Source organism: Rutidosis leptorrhynchoides, chromosome 10 (assembly GCF_046630445.1).
Source record: "Rutidosis leptorrhynchoides isolate AG116_Rl617_1_P2 chromosome 10, CSIRO_AGI_Rlap_v1, whole genome shotgun sequence".
In the NCBI taxonomy this organism is placed as follows: domain Eukaryota; kingdom Viridiplantae; phylum Streptophyta; class Magnoliopsida; order Asterales; family Asteraceae; genus Rutidosis; species Rutidosis leptorrhynchoides.
The window spans coordinates 121,853,570-121,871,306 of record NC_092342.1 but is presented as its reverse complement, the minus strand read 5'-3'; the positions used below and the strand labels follow the sequence as shown (position 1 = coordinate 121,871,306).

At 34.4% G+C, this 17,737-nt stretch overlaps 1 protein-coding gene and 1 long non-coding RNA gene across 4 annotated transcripts; both read right to left on the bottom strand.

The window, feature by feature from the left end:
- Window positions 1-5,708: 5,708 nt before the first annotated feature.
- On the bottom strand, window positions 5,709-11,953 carry LOC139872470 (uncharacterized). 3 transcript variants are annotated; one of them, XR_011767059.1, is made up of 3 exons: window positions 7,599-8,517; window positions 6,443-6,509; window positions 5,709-5,981 (listed from the first exon to the last, which is right to left on the bottom strand). XR_011767059.1 is itself a non-coding variant. In XM_071860348.1 (3 exons), the coding sequence occupies exon 1, from the start codon at window positions 11,570-11,572 to the stop codon at window positions 10,529-10,531; it is 1,044 nt and encodes a 347-aa protein (XP_071716449.1). In that variant the 5' UTR covers window positions 11,573-11,953; the 3' UTR covers window positions 5,720-5,778; window positions 5,863-5,981; window positions 10,477-10,528. The 3 variants fall into 3 exon arrangements, 2 of the variants coding, with proteins under 2 accessions (XP_071716448.1, XP_071716449.1); XM_071860348.1 differs by lacking the exons at window positions 6,443-6,509; window positions 7,599-8,517 and adding an exon at window positions 10,477-11,953 and having other exon boundaries at window positions 5,720-5,778; window positions 5,863-5,981; XM_071860347.1 differs by lacking the exons at window positions 6,443-6,509; window positions 7,599-8,517 and adding an exon at window positions 10,477-11,953.
- Window positions 11,954-11,960: 7 nt separating this feature from the next.
- Window positions 11,961-14,186, bottom strand: LOC139872471 (uncharacterized). Its single transcript, XR_011767060.1, has 3 exons — window positions 13,922-14,186; window positions 12,766-12,832; window positions 11,961-12,304 (listed from the first exon to the last, which is right to left on the bottom strand). It is a non-coding gene; the product is annotated as an uncharacterized lncRNA (long non-coding RNA).
- Window positions 14,187-17,737: the final 3,551 nt, after the last annotated feature.

The window sequence follows — 17,737 nt, the reverse complement described above, 5'->3', positions numbered from 1 at the left end:
ATGATTCATACCATCCTAGTTATTATCAAAATCTTTACTATCGTCACCCAAATCATTCATCATTAACAACCCTCATCATCGTTGTATATTCGTTTAAAGCTAAAGAACATGAATTTACGGCTGCAATGTAGAAGTCGATTAGTGTTTCACAGAAAGAGTATATGGTAGCAACAACGATCAGGTGTGGTTTACACAGAAGGATACCAGGACAGAAATAGTAACAGTTTTGGAAATTAAAGGTGTTCGAATAGTGACAGCTCGAAAGAAAAAATAAAATATAAGGTGATAGTTTATGTATAGCAGTAGCAATCCAAGTGGTTTAGGTTTATTCGATGGCCCAATATTGAGTTCATCCGTAGTGGTTTTGATATTATAACATTCATGGAGCCCAACATGCTGTAGCCTAAGTTGTATCAAGTTAAAAGGTATCGGTTCATCCAGCTTTTTCTTGTAAAGTAATATCAACCGATACTTTAATCAAAGGTGTGGGATCAACAACATAGTTGTTGTCTTCCATTATATCTTTTAATTTTTTTTTTTAAACCGAACCATTAGGTAGTGGGTAGTATATGTGGGGTTGTCTGATTGATACTTTCGGTTTATAGAGCTAAACAGGAAAACGATTTGGTAGCAGCCACGAACAAAAAGGAATAAAGGTTTCCTTTACAGCTCATTTATCACTATAAAGCACTCAATATATCCACCATTATTTTTCCAAATCCTCGATCATGATATCCTTTTTATACGTTATTCACTTCCTATCATCAACGTGATTTTAATAGACACAAAAATAGAAAACGCAGTAGTGAAATCCCATGGTTATTGACGATTCCTTCAGACAGAAACGATAGAAGTGGAAACAATATGTACGATGCAACAGACTTGATAAGAAATTGGTGGTTTTTGGTGGTGTTCTACAGCGTATAACAAGTGGGTTTGTGTATGGTGTTTGTTCAAGAAGTGATAATCTTATATGTGTGTAAAAAGATAAAGAGAAAGAGATAGTTCAAAGTGGGGTTTCCATGGGTAATGTTACGGGTGTGGTGATGGGAGACAAAAAGAGAAAGAGATAGAGGAAAACAAAATACATTACGCAGATGGTGGTACGTGCTCACGTTTGAAGAAGATGGTTTGAAAGGGAATAGATACAAACAATTATGGCTTGGTAATGGTAGCCGTTGGTGATTGTTGTAGATTGAATAAGGTGGTCGAATGGTGAAGAAAAGTGATATTGTGGTTATTCAGTTAGTAACATAAGGTGTGGAGGAATTGAAGGAATTTTTATCCGTATCATAGAAGGATTGTGTATTATAATGCTAGTGTCATCGACAAGAAGAATCAACTAAAGAAGAAACAAACTGAAATATATAAAGCAGAAAATGAAGTGTAACAGATTCGTACGATATATACAGCACAAGATTCGATTACAGTTTGTTTCGTAGCTTGATTTGATTGACCGAAGAATCAATCGGGTACACATAAAATATATATATATATATATATATATATATATATATATATATATATATATATATATATATATATACAAGTTGAATAAAATTTGATTGTATAGTGCTTATTGTGGTCGACGTGTAACAAAATTCAGACAGGATTATACAGTAACAAGATTTGAAGGACGATTGTGAAGTCGACGTGTAACAGAACGAAGACAGGGTTCTTCGAACAAGAAGAAGAAAACAAGAAAATATAAGTCAGATGTAACAAATTCGTACATTCTTCTGTTACTGATTCCTATTCAAGTTTGTTTTGTTCTTGTGATTAAATCTTGATTTGTACTCGATTAGAGCAAGAAAGACAAATTACATATAGTAGGATTGTAACGTGAAACAGATTTGGATTCTGGATTCATATATACAATAGTACTGATTTCTATATATATTTGTATATAATATGTACCTATATATAATACTGATTCCTAATACCGATTCCGAATATGTATCTGTATATATAAATTAGTATGTATATCTGTAATTATATATCTGTATGTATATTATCTGTATAATATAATTAAATTAATAACTATAATATTAATACTCTTAATATTATAAATAATAATAATAACTATTTATAAAAATAATAATAATATTGATAATAATAATATCTATAAGATTTATAACAATAATATTAATAATAATAATAATATTAATTATAATATTACTAATAATATTAATGATGATAATAATATTAATAATAATAATATTAGTAATAATAATATTATAACAATTTATATTTATCACACTTCCCTTCCATATATTATATATTGAGATTAATAATAGTTAATAATACTGATTTTATTATTAATGAAAATAGTCACAGTATTATTAGTATAATAACTATATTTTTAACTTGTAATAACATTTAATATATTAATGTTATAATTTATTAATTATGTAATTATATCATTCATTATATGATAACATTATTTGAATATTTGATACTTATACATTTTATATATATTATATATATATATATATATATATATATATATATATATATATATATATATATATATATATATATATATATATATATATATATATATATATATATATATATATATACATATTTATTTACAAGTACAGGTTCGTGAATCGTCGGGAACAGTCGAAGTTAAATTAATGCAAGAAAACAGTTCAAAAATTTTGAAACTCAACTTAACAGACTTAGCTTATCATGTTAAAAATCTAATATCGTATCGAGAGTTTGGTTTAAAATTAGTCGGAAATTTCCGGGTCATTACACATGTAGTGTTAAATGAACATAAATCTTAATACCTCCTTGAGCCATCAATATCATCTCGTCCGATGATGGTGGGTTGACATTTAACCACCCGTGTTGAGAGCATCATCTTACATTGGGGTTATTCTTGATGTACCGGACCAGAGAGTTAAACTCGAATGACCCTTAAAACCCCTCTTTTGTTGACCAAATTTAGACTGAACCCTAAGGACCAATCTATTCCTGATCAACCAACTGGCTAGTTTTGCCAAATATACTCATATGTGACATGTTTGACCACAAGCTTTTTGGAACTTTTAGGAGCTTTTAACTTCTAGCGTGTATGAAAACCTTATATCAATTAGGTTTGGTTACAAAGTTTAAAGTTTTTTAGGGAGAAAAAATCTAAAAGCTAAATGAACTAGCATTTGAGAAAAAAAAACTCATATCTTTTTGTTATTTTACATTTTATTTTTACAATTTTAGCTACCCTGTCAAACACCTAAATACAATAAAAAACTACTAGCTACACGCTACAAACTATCAGCTACCAGCTAATAGCTACAAGGTACCAGCTAAAGGCCATGTTTGGCAACAATATTTTAGAAGGTTTTAGCTTTTATGTAAAAGCTCCTAACAAATAAAAAGCTACGTTTGGCTGCAAGAGCTTTAAGCTATTTGATGGAGGAAAAAAACTAAAAGCTAAAAGCTACTAGAACACTGTTGTAAACGGCGTCCGTTGCGACGTCCGTTGCGGCGTTTTGGTGACTAAACCGTTTCGACCCCGTCCCGTTTTCTTATAAGCCAGTCAACGGTCAAAAGTAAGGTCAAATGCAGGAAAAATTGGGTGAACGCCGGTCAAAATTCAGAAATTCTGTTAAAATCGGTCATAAGTTGGTCAAATCAATCAAAATTGACTTAGTTTATTATTCCATTGTGTATTATATTAACGCTAATAGCAATTATAGGTAAAAACTTGTCAACGAAGGTTTTTTAGCTCTAAAATATGTGTAAATTTATATTTATATATATAAAAGTCAACATTATTCAACATCCGTTTAGACCCCGTCTCGGCCCCGTTTTTTCCGTTGCGACGTTTTGAGGTTGCTACCGTTTCGGCCCCGTCTCGCGTCTTTTTCAACCTTGACGTCTAGAACTAGCGTTTAGCTTTTAGCTTCTAGCTTTTTGTCATTTTACTCTTTGGGTAAGTTTGGCAAAATTAGCTTTTAGCTGTTAGCTAGTAGTTAATAGCTTTTAGCTGTTAGCTAGCAGCTTGTAGCTGCTAGCTTGTAGCTGCTAGCTTGTAGCTGCTAGCTTTTTATATGTATTTAGTTGTTTGACAGAGTATGTAAAACTGTTAAAATAAAGAGTATAATGACAAAAAGCTAGAAGCTAAAAGCTAAATGTTAGTTCTAGTAGCTTTTAGCTTTTAGCTTTTTTCCTCCCTCAAAAAAGCTTTAAGCTCTTGAAACCAAACAGAGCTTTTTATTTGATAAGAGCTTTTTTATAAAAGCTAAAAGTTAAAAACTCTAAAAGCTCCAAAAAGCTTGTTGCCAAACATGACCTTTATTTTAACAGTTTCAGCTACTTTCCAAAACAACAAAAATACATATAGTTAACAGCTAATAGCTACCAGCTACTAGCTAACGGCTAAATGCTATCAGCTACCGATGTGCTAAATCAGGTTATATAATTCAATGAAAAAGAAAATACCAAATTCACCTAACACATAGCTATAGGAAAGTGTACCCGATCATAGCATAAAATTGATAAATCCAGGTTTCGTTCCTAGGGACAATACTAGTATTAAATTTTATCAATTAATGACATGCAAATCTAAATTACAAGAAAACGGTAAATAAAGGGGTTATCGTTTAATGACCGACAAGTCAAAACAGTGATCTTAAATAAAAGTATGCGAACGAAATAAAATAACAAATAATCAATATCAAACAAATATGTTTACTTAGGCACTATTCACTTATTGTGTTGCAATTTCACGTAGGATAGATAATTTCATATCATCCATGTGATTCATAAATTACTCATGTATTCCAGACGCATCTACACACTCTAGCATTCAAAGGTGTCACTCGTTCTTATAGTAAATCATGCAACAGACCGTCCATACATTTTCAAATACTTGCCAACTGAATTATTAATCTAGAATAATTGCGTTAACTGGTCTTCGCAACAAATCACACCTGCTGGTTTCTCTAATCAATCAGTTTATGCTAATTGTCAGATAGCATGCACAACCCTATTGTCACTTTGTTGTAAACTATCAATCATAATCATATCCTATGAGTTGTCAATTCAATTAGATAGAATCAATAATCAAACATCATAATTACATAATACCATGTAAGAATAGATCTTTACTAAATAATTATTCATCATGTAATCAAATCCATAATCAATGAATAAAAATAATCCCAACATAATAAATATTTGGCCTAAGTAAACATAACAAACTTAGCTAATAATCACGATAAAAATAACAAAACAAATATTCAATGTGGAATTCGTAATGAAAGAACAAGAATTAAACTTAAAAATAAAAGTGTTTGTGAAATCAAATGATAGTAGCCTTGTCTTGATGATTGGAAGGTGTTAGAGTGTTCCAAATAGCCTTGAAAATCCTTGAAAATCACCTATAATCAGCTTTGGAATGACTTCTCTCTCAAAAGTTGCATATGGCCTTAAAACCCTAAGACCCATATATATAGTTTTCCAAAACTGACAGGCGCAAGCGGTGCTTTGAGTGCCCAAGAGGCGCTTGCGCGACGAGTTCTCATTCAAACCATATTCGTAAGTGGTTCTTTTCTGGCGCTTTCATTTTCCATGCGACGCTTTCTTCCTCCAAGAGGTGCTTTGATCATAATCTTAAAGCTTCGGCGGAGCAATCCAAGCAGCGCTTCATTGGCCAAGCGGTGTAGCGACCCCGAAAAATCGTCAATTGACGGCGTCGACTACTTAGGTCCCGTTGCGTGGTCATAGGTCTTTAACGTGACATTTGACCAAAGATATGTCGCATTCCTTTCAAAAATAAAGATTGTTTCAAAGTTTACAAGAATTGTTCATCCAAAAGTTACGTTACAAAGTTATAGTTACATGTGAAACCTATGCGACACAGTTTTAAAGAAAGTCAAAAGACGCTCCATGAAATGCATGTATACTCGACATCCAATGCAAGTATCAAAATAATGAGCGGAAGCATGTTTCACATAGCGTTCAAAGACCTGAGAAAAACATAGAAATCTGTCAACGAAAACGTTGGTGAAATCATAGGTTTAAGTAAGTAAGTACAAGTGAACCACAAGATTTGCATCAATGAAATAATAGTAATACATTCCAAAAGTTTGTTTCACGAGCACCCAATTATCAATGCTTAACATTCCTTCCATAGAACCCCATCACTTAGTGCTAGAACATACACTGTTTCTCGAAAATATATTTCATTCGTAAACGGTAGCGAACCGTTTAAATGAGGGTTTGTCAAACCCATATGGATCCATACAACATAAGTTCTCGCTTACACCCGGCAAGTGTAACTAATGATAATCGAATTGAGGATTTTGTTCTAAACTCGTATGTAGAATGTTTGTTTTCCTGTACTTGTGTTCACTTAGTAAAGAAATGTTTATGTTTTCTCATCCCAAATGTAAGTTCAAAAAGAGTAAAAGTGGGACTATGATCTCACCTTGAGTGCACGAGTAGTAAAGTACTTCAACAAGTAAACGTGTGCAAAGAACAATGCTAGTCTTGACCTAAACAATAGGTTGTATCAATAACGGTAAACACGATAGGTCAAAGATGTTCAATTAGTCCTATGGCTCGTTAAGACTCGATCATAATAGCATGTGAATCAAATTGTCATGTTTCATGCAAGGTACAAGTATAAAAACATGTTAGAACGATTGCACAAATATTTGGTTAAGTTTGATTAAAAGTCAACTTGGTCGGGTCAAAGTCAACGAAAAAGTCAACATGTTCGGGTCGGGTCCCGAACTATTTTTCTGAGGTTTTTAATCATATATGAGCATGTTAGAACAAGTTTCATGTGAATCGGAGGTCCGTAGTATGCCAAACATTTTTCGTATTTTGGACATGGAGGTCAGAGCCTGGACACGGCTTATGCCGCGCCGCGGCCCACAATTGTCGCGCCGCGACAATACACGGGAGCTGGTACCTGGCCAGTTTCAAATGTTCAAGTCTTGATCCAAAATTCGTTTTAGCACAAAATGCAAACCGTAAACATTTAGAACTCGCACCTTATATCGTTGGAAAGCTCTTTTGACAAAGAACATAACTAAACATGTTTCATCAAACAAAAACATCATTTCCAATGACCGATTTCTCGTCATGTGATCATTTAAAGTCCATTTTCAAGTTTCAAGTTCACAAAATGCATTTTAAGTTTCAGGAATCCAATTCACACATATGATATGCCGTTTTGAAGGTAATGAAACATGCATTACAACTAAACACTAACAATTAACATTTCATGGTATTCAAGCATCAAAAAGTTCATCTCAAGAACGATCAAACCCTAATCAAGAATCACAAAATCATTAATCATGTTTTTGAAGTTTTACAAATCAACCTACACATCAAAATGAAGCTAGTGATACTAGTAACACAATTAAAACATGAACTTTAACGATTTAACAACATTTAATCTTCCAAAATCAAAGATTAAGCAAACCCATTTTCAAGTGTTCAAACTAGTTACTCAAAACAACAAATCGAACAAACAAAACATATATTCATGTTATACACGAGCCATAGACACTAATTAACACTTTTATAATTCAAAAACATCAAGAACACAAAATCTAGTAATTTTAGAAAGTTACCCAAATGAGATGAAATTGGTATCAAGTCGAAGAGGATGAAGAGAGGATTCCAAATATGTAATTTGTTTTGATGTTAGCCTCCAAATCCGAAATTAGATGATGAATCTTGGTTGAGTTCTTGAGAGGAAAATGGAAGTATGAAAAGAGAGAAAGAGAGAAAATGAGAGGAGGAGGTTGAAGGTTTGACTAGTTGACCTAGTCAAATCTTTGGCCTCTTTGCAAGTTTAGTCCCTCTAGTTCGGGTGCGGGTGCGTGAATTAACCAAACGAATTATTTTGAATTACACGAGAGTACGAGAGATGTTAAAATCCAATAACGAAAATATTTTAAGAAGGTTAGCTAATGGAGGCTATGAATCGAGATACTGAGGATAATATTACAATAAAAAGACGGGCGTTAAAATAATTTAACGGAAAAATGCGGGATGTTACATTACCCACACCTTAAAAGAAATTTCGTCCCGAAATTTAGTTGGAAGCAATAGTCGTTGCTTCTTACTCGAGACCTTACGTTGCCAATGCTATGAATAAGTGAAGATACATCTTTGGGCATTCCCACAAATTTTGACAGTCGAGATTTCAGTTTGTATTAAGACTTGGTTTTACGATCCAAAATTTCAACCAGTTTCCCATGAAGGGGAGTTTGCCATCAATAGTAAGTTTATCTAGGAGAGTAGCACGTTCCTGTTCCGTAGGACACGTCTCTAAGTTTGTTGCATGGAACGTAGAGTAAACGGAAATTTAATTGAGTCGGAAGTTCTAAACGGTAGGAGCGGTTCCAATACGCCCCAAGGTTTCAAAAGGATTAATATTTCGCGGTTTAAATTTCCCTGATTCCCGAAACGGATTTCACCTTTCCAAGGTGCGAGGTCTCAATATTACACGGTTACTGACTTGGGATTCGAGAGGTTTACGTCGAATATCGGTATAGTTCTTTTGGCGACTACGGGTCATCTTGAGTCCTTCTCAGACTTGGACAATCTCAACTGTTATTTCTTGAATGAGTTCGGATTCGGTGGTTTGCTTGCCACATGCTTTGATCCAACGAATAGGGGTATGACATTTGCGGTCATATAGGGTTTCGGAAGTGTGGCGTTAATACACGAATGGTAACTGCTGTGTGAGAGGAGACAACTAAAGGCAACAATACAAGTTTGTAACATGTCTTTCCAAGATGTGAAACGTACGTTTGTTTGGTCCGTTGATTGTGGATGATACACGGCATTCATGTTTAAACGTGTCCCTACAGTTCCTTGTAAGGCATCCCGAATTTAGAAGTGAGACGAGTATCCCGATCTGAAATTTTAATGGAGATGGTACGCCGTGCCGAGCTAGAATTTTCTTTAATACACGTTTGAACAGGTTTCGTTTCTCAAGAGGTCCGCACCGCGGAAGATCCATCGGTTCCCGAAAGTGGTTGTTAGGACTATTCACCATTGTGGCGAATACTAATATAATGTGAAGAGTTTCTCTCTCCATTGAGAAGTTTTATAAAAAGTTTCCTTACACGGAAATGCGAGCAATAAGACAGGAGTGAAATGAGAACTTAGAATAGGATGAGTTCACACCTTGAGGTAACCATGTCGTGCACTTAGTGGTCGAATGTTGAGGCTTGGTGGGATAACGAGATAGTACACGTAGTTGTATGATAAGTCAAAGAAGAGTGAAGCATCCTTGGATTGGGTGTTATCTTAAGTTCCAGTAATATCAGGCGGAAAATGGTGAAATAACAGGGCTATGTAACGTGGCACGTGTTGATGAGAAGGTTGATCGGGTCCATGATTAAGTATTCAAATTTATCGAGCAAATTAATGAATTTCAGTTCCCTTGATTTCGAGTCGAGAGAGTATGTCTTTCGGGCGTTCAAGTAGAAATATTTCCATATTTGAGTTCCAGTGTGCTAAACGAATTTAGCTAGTAAGGTTTGTGTGAAAGATCATGTTCAAAGTTCAGACACGGAGAGGTTTAAATTTTTCCCTCAGTGAGTTAACGAGTTTAAAGGTCGTGCAACACGAGAAAAGTCGGAAATGAATCTTCAGTGATAACCGGCGAGATCTAAGATTTTACGAATACAAGTCTGAGTCGTGAGGGTTTCCCGATTACGTGTGGTTCCGATTGCGAGATGTATTGAGATACTTTGACCACTAACAACATGGTCTAAAAATTGAACTTCGTTTAACCAAAATTCTCACTTGGAGAATTCGGTATAGAGTTACTCTTTTCTCAAGTGTTCGAGCGTAAGTCGGAGACATTGTTCTTTTTCTTCTTCGCTTGAATAGGTTTAGAACATCAATTATAAGTACGGTAACGATTTTTCTAAATAAGTTTGCACACGCGGCTCCGGAGGTTTATGAATACAGACGGAGCCTTAGATTAATTGAACGGTACTAAGAGAGATTTACAACTATCGTAGCGAGTTCAGAAAATGGTTTAGGAGACATCGTCTCCCTCATCCCTCAATTGATGATAACAAGGATGGAGATCGATTTGGTATACACACGAGATCCTCGTACTTGATCAAGAGGTCATTGATACGGGGAAAAAGAATATCGGTTCTTAACCGGAAATTATTTAGTTCACAATAATCTATACAAGACGATAGGGAAACATTTCTTCTTAACGAATAGGTTTTGAGCTCCTCAACTCTATAGGTGTTAAGTCAAAATTCAAATTATTCACCCAATAAGTTTAACGTACATCCTCCGATATAAATTTGGTGGCACACAATAGTTTTTCGTGGGTCACTTGAATGGCCTAAGCAATATCTAGGGGGAGTGGTGGAGTGCAAGGAGTACGAGTCAAAGTCTTGGTTATAAAATGTCTAACGATAACCGAATCGAATAAGTATGAAATATGCGGGTTGTTGTGAAGAAACGTACCCGTGACTAGTCCATCGTCGTCTCGGGCATCCTAGGTGTCGATGTTGAAAGTTCAACGGCGGGCGTTGGGGTTGGCTTTCTTCTTTGGGCACGCATTCCTATAATGACCCGGTTGGCCACATTCGAAACAAACAACCGCCCTTGGCGCATTGGGCGTCTTTTGAGCGACGGTAATGGTACTTTTACAAATATGGGCCACATGGCCACTTCTTTGACACCTGATGCAAAATGGTTTGCCACATTCACCCAAATGATGTTTGCGACATTCGTTACAGTAGGGCAGGTTTCCGGCATACCCTTTCTTGCCGTCGGAGGTGAAGGACTTCTTGGTGAAGTTGTTGTTGTAGTTGCTCGATGGAGAGGCTTCCCATTTTCTTTTGTTGTTACCCGGTTGGTCCTCGGCCGTAGGTGTCGGCGCTTCAATTTCATTCACCGTTTTTATAGATTGGCGGGCCATCGTTAAAGCCTCTTGTAGGTTGGCGGGTTTGGATGACATTAACCCGTGTTGAACGCTCTTCGGGAGGCCATCCATGTAAAGTTCGACTCTTAGGGATTCGGGAGTCATGAGATTTGGACACATTAAGACTAGTTCGGTAAACCGTTGATTATAAGCTTCGAGGTCATTCCCGACCGTTTTTAAATTCCTTAGACCCTGTTCGAGCCTTCGAGTCTCGTCGCGCGGGAAGTATTCGGTGATCATTCTTTCTCTTAATTCGGTCCAAGAGAGTGTAAGGGCCTCATCGATACCCACTGATTGTACATACGTGTTCCACCATGAGAGAGCAACACCGGTGAAAGTGAGGGTGGAAAACTTGACCTTATCTTGGTCCTGACAACCGCTTATGTTAAAAACGGCTTCCGTTTGTTCGAACCATCGGGTGAGAGCAATCGGTCCCCCGGTTCCATCGAAAGTGGGAGGTTTGTACCCCATGAAGTTTTTGTAGGAGCACCCCTCGTTTGAATTATCGGCTCCATGATTGTTGTTGTGGTTGGAGAAGTGATCGGCCACGGCCTCACCCACGGCGGTGGCTATCATTCGTTGAAGGGCTTGTTCTAAAGTTTCGGGAAGGGTATTGTGTTGACCTTGGTGAGCCATTGTTCCTTCATGACACAAGAATATCGTTGATTAGTATTCTTAACAATACTAATCGTGATATGGAATAATGATGAAGAGAAAATTTTCCTTGATTCGCCTTAAATTCTTTATGTCGTAATGTCGGAACGTTCATATGAGTCACCGTAATATAATCCCGGCAATTATATTACCCTGATTCATATGTGCATTCGACATTATTCTATAAAGTCAAGGTGGCGCGTCAATCAAATTAAACAACGAAAGATTTAGATGAAGCGAGAGTTAGTTATGAGTAGAAACGTTCGAGTATAAATGCACAAATAGTCAAGTAATTCCTACTTCATGTCTATATGCCGGTTGTAGTCTAGATTCACTAATGTAACCTATGACTCGGGGTTGACACCAATGAACTCTAAATCCCTACAACCAATGCTCTGATACCACTTGTAGCGACCCCGAAAAATCGTCAATTGACGGCGTCGACTACTTAGGTCCCGTTGCGTGGTCATAGGTCTTTAACGTGACATTTGACCAAAGATATGTCGCATTCCTTTCAAAAATAAAGATTGTTTCAAAGTTTACAAGAATTGTTCATCCAAAAGTTACGTTACAAAGTTATAGTTACATGTGAAACCTATGCGACACAGTTTTAAAGAAAGTCAAAAGACGCTCCATGAAATGCATGTATACTCGACATCCAATGCAAGTATCAAAATAATGAGCGGAAGCATGTTTCACATAGCGTTCAAAGACCTGAGAAAAACATAGAAATCTGTCAACGAAAACGTTGGTGAAATCATAGGTTTAAGTAAGTAAGTACAAGTGAACCACAAGATTTGCATCAATGAAATAATAGTAATACATTCCAAAAGTTTGTTTCACGAGCACCCAATTATCAATGCTTAACATTCCTTCCATAGAACCCCATCACTTAGTGCTAGAACATACACTGTTTCTCGAAAATATATTTCATTCGTAAACGGTAGCGAACCGTTTAAATGAGGGTTTGTCAAACCCATATGGATCCATACAACATAAGTTCTCGCTTACACCCGGCAAGTGTAACTAATGATAATCGAATTGAGGATTTTGTTCTAAACTCGTATGTAGAATGTTTGTTTTCCTGTACTTGTGTTCACTTAGTAAAGAAATGTTTATGTTTTCTCATCCCAAATGTAAGTTCAAAAAGAGTAAAAGTGGGACTATGATCTCACCTTGAGTGCACGAGTAGTAAAGTACTTCAACAAGTAAACGTGTGCAAAGAACAATGCTAGTCTTGACCTAAACAATAGGTTGTATCAATAACGGTAAACACGATAGGTCAAAGATGTTCAATTAGTCCTATGGCTCGTTAAGACTCGATCATAATAGCATGTGAATCAAATTGTCATGTTTCATGCAAGGTACAAGTATAAAAACATGTTAGAACGATTGCACAAATATTTGGTTAAGTTTGATTAAAAGTCAACTTGGTCGGGTCAAAGTCAACGAAAAAGTCAACATGTTCGGGTCGGGTCCCGAACTATTTTTCTGAGGTTTTTAATCATATATGAGCATGTTAGAACAAGTTTCATGTGAATCGGAGGTCCGTAGTATGCCAAACATTTTTCGTATTTTGGACATGGAGGTCAGAGCCTGGACACGGCTTATGCCGCGCCGCGGCCCACAATTGTCTCGCCGCGACAATACACGGGAGCTGGTACCTGGCCAGTTTCAAATGTTCAAGTCTTGATCCAAAATTCGTTTTAGCACAAAATGCAAACCGTAAACATTTAGAACTCGCACCTTATATCGTTGGAAAGCTCTTTTGACAAAGAACATAACTAAACATGTTTCATCAAACAAAAACATCATTTCCAATGACCGATTTCTCGTCATGTGATCATTTAAAGTCCATTTTCAAGTTTCAAGTTCACAAAATGCATTTTAAGTTTCAGGAATCCAATTCACACATATGATATGCCGTTTTGAAGGTAATGAAACATGCATTACAACTAAACACTAACAATTAACATTTCATGGTATTCAAGCATCAAAAAGTTCATCTCAAGAACGATCAAACCCTAATCAAGAATCACAAAATCATTAATCATGTTTTTGAAGTTTTACAAATCAACCTACACATCAAAATGAAGCTAGTGATACTAGTAACACAATTAAAACATGAACTTTAACGATTTAACAACATTTAATCTTCCAAAATCAAAGATTAAGCAAACCCATTTTCAAGTGTTCAAACTAGTTACTCAAAACAACAAATCGAACAAACAAAACATATATTCATGTTATACACGAGCCATAGACACTAATTAACACTTTTATAATTCAAAAACATCAAGAACACAAAATCTAGTAATTTTAGAAAGTTACCCAAATGAGATGAAATTGGTATCAAGTCGAAGAGGATGAAGAGAGGATTCCAAATATGTAATTTGTTTTGATGTTAGCCTCCAAATCCGAAATTAGATGATGAATCTTGGTTGAGTTCTTGAGAGGAAAATGGAAGTATGAAAAGAGAGAAAGAGAGAAAATGAGAGGAGGAGGTTGAAGGTTTGACTAGTTGACCTAGTCAAATCTTTGGCCTCTTTGCAAGTTTAGTCCCTCTAGTTCGGGTGCGGGTGCGTGAATTAACCAAACGAATTATTTTGAATTACACGAGAGTACGAGAGATGTTAAAATCCAATAACGAAAATATTTTAAGAAGGTTAGCTAATGGAGGCTATGAATCGAGATACTGAGGATAATATTACAATAAAAAGACGGGCGTTAAAATAATTTAACGGAAAAATGCGGGATGTTACAAGCGGCGCATGGATTTAATCTTCTCAAGTTCTGATCAGATTTCTAAGCGGCGCTTCTTCTCCAGGCAGCGCTTGTATCTAATACTTCACTTTTCTCTATCACTCAAGATGCGACGCCTTGATATACAAGCGGCGCTTCCTGCCTCTTCTCAGCATACCAGGCTCCTTCTTTCTTCTCACCCAGCTTCCCCCCGGTCCAGATCTTTATTCTTCATACAAATTTTCTGAAATCAATTACAAATCATTAAGTATCAAAAGTTCATATAATTGACCTCAATATACACAAAATAACACTGATAGTGCCCTTAAATGATATATAATAACATGTACAAAATATGCAATATCAGCTACCAGCTAGTTTTGCGAAACATACCCAAAACCTATCAGCTACTAGCTAGTTTTGCGACACACTCACAGACACACACACACACACACACACACACACACATATATATATATATATATATATATATATATATATATATATATATATATATATATATATATATATATATATATATATATATATATATATATATATATATGTGTGTGTGTGTGTGTGTGTGTGTGTGTGTGTATGTGTGTGTGTGTGTATACATATATATATATATATATATATATATATATATATATATATATATATATATATATATATATATATATATATATATATATATATATATAGCGGCAGGATCAATGGGGAAGTAACCAATCGGAGAGAAGCGGGGGAAACAAAAAAAAAATTCGTTTTTTTTTGGAATTTTTTTTCAGGCATCAAGATCACATGAAAATATGAACATTTAGAAAAGATACTTCGTGATGAATGTTATTATTTAGGCGGAAAAACGATCGACAAAAATAACATTCAAGATAATATTGATCGTGAAGAATGTTAACGTTTTTTTTTCCATGTTTTGTGAAGCAAAATTTAGCCCGATTTAGAGTTTAGGGTTTAGGGTTTGGGGTTTAGGGTTTAGGGTTTGGTGTTTTGGGTTTAGTCCCTAAACCCAAAATCCCAAACCGTAAACCCTAAACCCTAAACTCTAAACCGTTCGTGTTACAAACTCAATCTAAATCCAAAATCTAAACCCTAAATCTAAACCCTAAACCCTAAATTTCTAAACCCTAATATCTAAACCCTATAAACCCTAATATCTAAAACCTCAACATACGCTCGAAAAACACGATAATTGCTATATATTACTTCTTCGAGCGTTTTCCCGCCAAAAACATTTATCACAAAGTGTCTTTATTAAATGTTCATATTTTCATCCGATATCTAATGTTCATGAACAAAGTTTTTTCAAAAAATGAAAAAAAAAAATTTTGCTTCCCCCCGCTTCCCCCCGATTGGTTACTTCCCCCTTGATCCTACCACTATATATATATATATATATATATATATATATATATATATATATATATATATATATATATATATATATATATATATATATATATATATACTCCCTCCATCCTTTGTCCACTATTTTTTTAGACTGTCTCCAATTTGTTGTTCATTTTCCTAAATAGATAAGAATAATAAGGTAAATTTGTTTTATGCCCTTATTGTATTCATCTAAAATAAAAAAAGTAGATAAAAAATGTAAATATATATATACATATATAGTACGTGTATATATATATATATATATATATATATATATATATATATATATATATATATATATATATATATATATATATATATATATATATTGGTAGGATCAAGAGGAAAGTAACCAATCGGGGGGAAGCAAAAATTTTTTTTTTTTTTCGTTTTTTGAAAAAACTTTGTTCACGAACATTATAGATGGGATGAAAATATGAACATTTAATAAAGACACTTTGTGATAAATGTTTTTATTTTGGCGGTAAAACGCTCGAAGAAGTAATATATAACAATTATCGTGTTTTTCGAGCGTATGTTGAGGTTTTAGCTATTAGGGTTTAGATATTAGGGTTTATAGGGTTTAGATATTAGGGTTTAGAAATTTAGGGTTTAGATTTAGGGTTTAGATTTAGATTGAGTTTTTAACACGAACGGTTTAGAGTTTAGGGTTTGGTGTTTTGGGTTTATTCCTCCTAAACTCTAAATCGGGCTAAATTTTACTTCACAAAACATGAAGAAAAAAAAAAACGTTCACATTTTTCATGAATAATATTATCTTGAATGTTATTTTTGTCGATCGTTTTCCCGCCTAAATATTAACATTCATTACGAAGTGTATTTTCTAAATGTTCATATTTTTGTGTGATCTTGATGCCGGGAAAAAAATTTAAAAAAAAAACGAATTTTTTTTTTGCTTCCCCCCGATTGGTTACTTCCCCATTGATTCTGCCCCTATGTATGTATGTATGTATGTATGTATGTATGTATGTATGTATGTATGTATGTATGTATGTATGTATGTACTCCCTCCATCCGTTCTCCACTATTTTTTTAGAACGTCTCAAATTAATTGTTAATTTTCCTAAATAGATAAGAATAATAAGGTAAATTTGTTTTATGCCCTTGTTGTATTCATCTAAAATAAAAAAATATATAAAAAATAAGGGGTAAAATTGAAAAGTTAATAAAAAATAAATGTAACAGTCACTTTTTTTACTATGCGATTTTTATTCGCGAACGATATACATGAAACAGAGGGAGTAAATATATACGGATTATATATATTATTACTCATTACTCATTATACTTAAAAAGGAGCATATATTTTGATAGTTTAACTATGTCAAACCACATTTTTACACCATGATCATTGAATCAGTTTAGAGTGTCATTCTGATTTGACTTTTATTATATATCCATTCTTGATCGACACATATTGCACTAAAATAATATGTATGATATATATGAAACTTGGCTTTGAGCCCGTGCGTTGCACGACTTTTAAAAAATAGTGTGAAATTTAGTTTTATACAAGGCGTTGATGCAATAAAAGAGTATAAACTACTAATCAAACATTACAGTTTAAGAAATCATCTACTAATTGCTGGGTAATACATATCACACATCTAAAGGTACAAAAACATATATACGACAAAAGGTTGCCATTTGCAATGCACAACTTCTTAACACATACGAACCATAACCATGTTTATCATCAGATTTCAATACAACACAATCATTAAATCAACCACCATTTTCGTTACTTGAACCAAATGCTTAACTGCTCTTATTCTAAAAAATAGTTAGATTTCTATTACCATCACTACCCCCATAAACTTTTCCCACAAGCTGTACATTTTCTTCTCATTGAGAGTTGAAAAGGACCTGACTTTTACATTATTATCGAGTTTAGCTGCATTGTTTTCGTATTATTTTATTTAACCATCTAACTGTAGTCAACGCTTGCTTATAATTAAAATCGACATGATGTGA